Source organism: Propithecus coquereli, unplaced genomic scaffold (assembly GCF_000956105.1).
Source record: "Propithecus coquereli isolate 6110/MARCELLA unplaced genomic scaffold, Pcoq_1.0 Scaffold110, whole genome shotgun sequence".
Lineage (NCBI taxonomy): Eukaryota > Metazoa > Chordata > Mammalia > Primates > Indriidae > Propithecus > Propithecus coquereli.
In genome coordinates this window covers 5,192,489-5,193,443 of record NW_012134970.1, presented here as the reverse complement: position 1 = coordinate 5,193,443, position 955 = coordinate 5,192,489, and the positions used below count along the sequence as shown (strand labels likewise).

Genomic DNA, 955 nt, shown 5'->3' with positions numbered 1-955 from the left:
TAATTTAGAATCATAGCATTTTGGAGCTGAAGGAGGCATGAGATGTCATTTGGCACACAGTTGTCATCCTATCATTTGACAACTAAAGTCTAAAGAATTGAAATGCTTTTTTCAGTTAGTGACAAAGATGCAACTTGAATCTCAGTTGCATCTCACAACTTCCAGTCGAAAATTTACACAATCCTTTTTCAATCATTTGCATTAGCAAGCGTTCTAAATAAAACTCAGTAGGAGAGGAGTCATAATTAGCAATCAAGAGGGAAAGATCGACTTTTCTGGTAATTGATCTCTTTTGTAGAGAACATATGCCTCAGTCACACAGTTTATTGAGATAATCTTACCTGTTTAGCACTTTGAACATTCATACTGAAAAGTAAAATGAAAATTATAACTTTGTATGTGAGAACACACAATAGAGAGTTAAAATTGTGATAATACTATGATAGGAATGAAACCAATGATAAATCAATGACATTTAAATACTTGATACCTTAAGTTTTCATTATTTTTAAATCATCTTGCTTCCCCCCCCCTTTTCTCTCTTTCCATTTAGGATTCTAATTTTATTAGGATCCATAAAGTGATAAAAGTCTTAAACTTCACAATGAAATCTAAAGATCTGCAGCTTTCTGATGTTTTTTTGAAAGCACTTAACCATCTGCCTCTAGAATACAACTCTGCTTTGTATAGCCGAATATTTGATGACTTTGGGACTCACTACTTCACCTCCGGCTCCCTGGGGGGCGCCTATGACCTCCTCTATCAGTTTAGCCGGGAGGAACTAAAGAGCTCAGGTATGCTTTCTTCAGCCCTCACTCATTTTAACTGGTGTGATGGCATGCAATACATTTTTTCTCTTACAGTATCATTTTATTTTTATTTGACTTTATTTAGATCCTACTTTATTTCCAAAGTGATATGAAGAACAATCAGAACCATACACATTCAAATAAAT

The 955-nt window shown here is 34.3% G+C and overlaps 1 protein-coding gene across 1 annotated transcript in view; it reads left to right on the top strand.

Moving 5' to 3' along the window:
- C6 (complement component 6) overlaps positions 1-955 on the top strand; it is an 82,194-nt gene that overhangs the window by 44,990 nt on the left and 36,249 nt on the right. Inside the window, exon 7 of the mRNA XM_012649577.1 lies at positions 554-794. Within this exon, the coding sequence (XP_012505031.1) occupies positions 554-794 (241 nt within the window). The remainder of the gene's footprint in view (positions 1-553; positions 795-955) is intronic.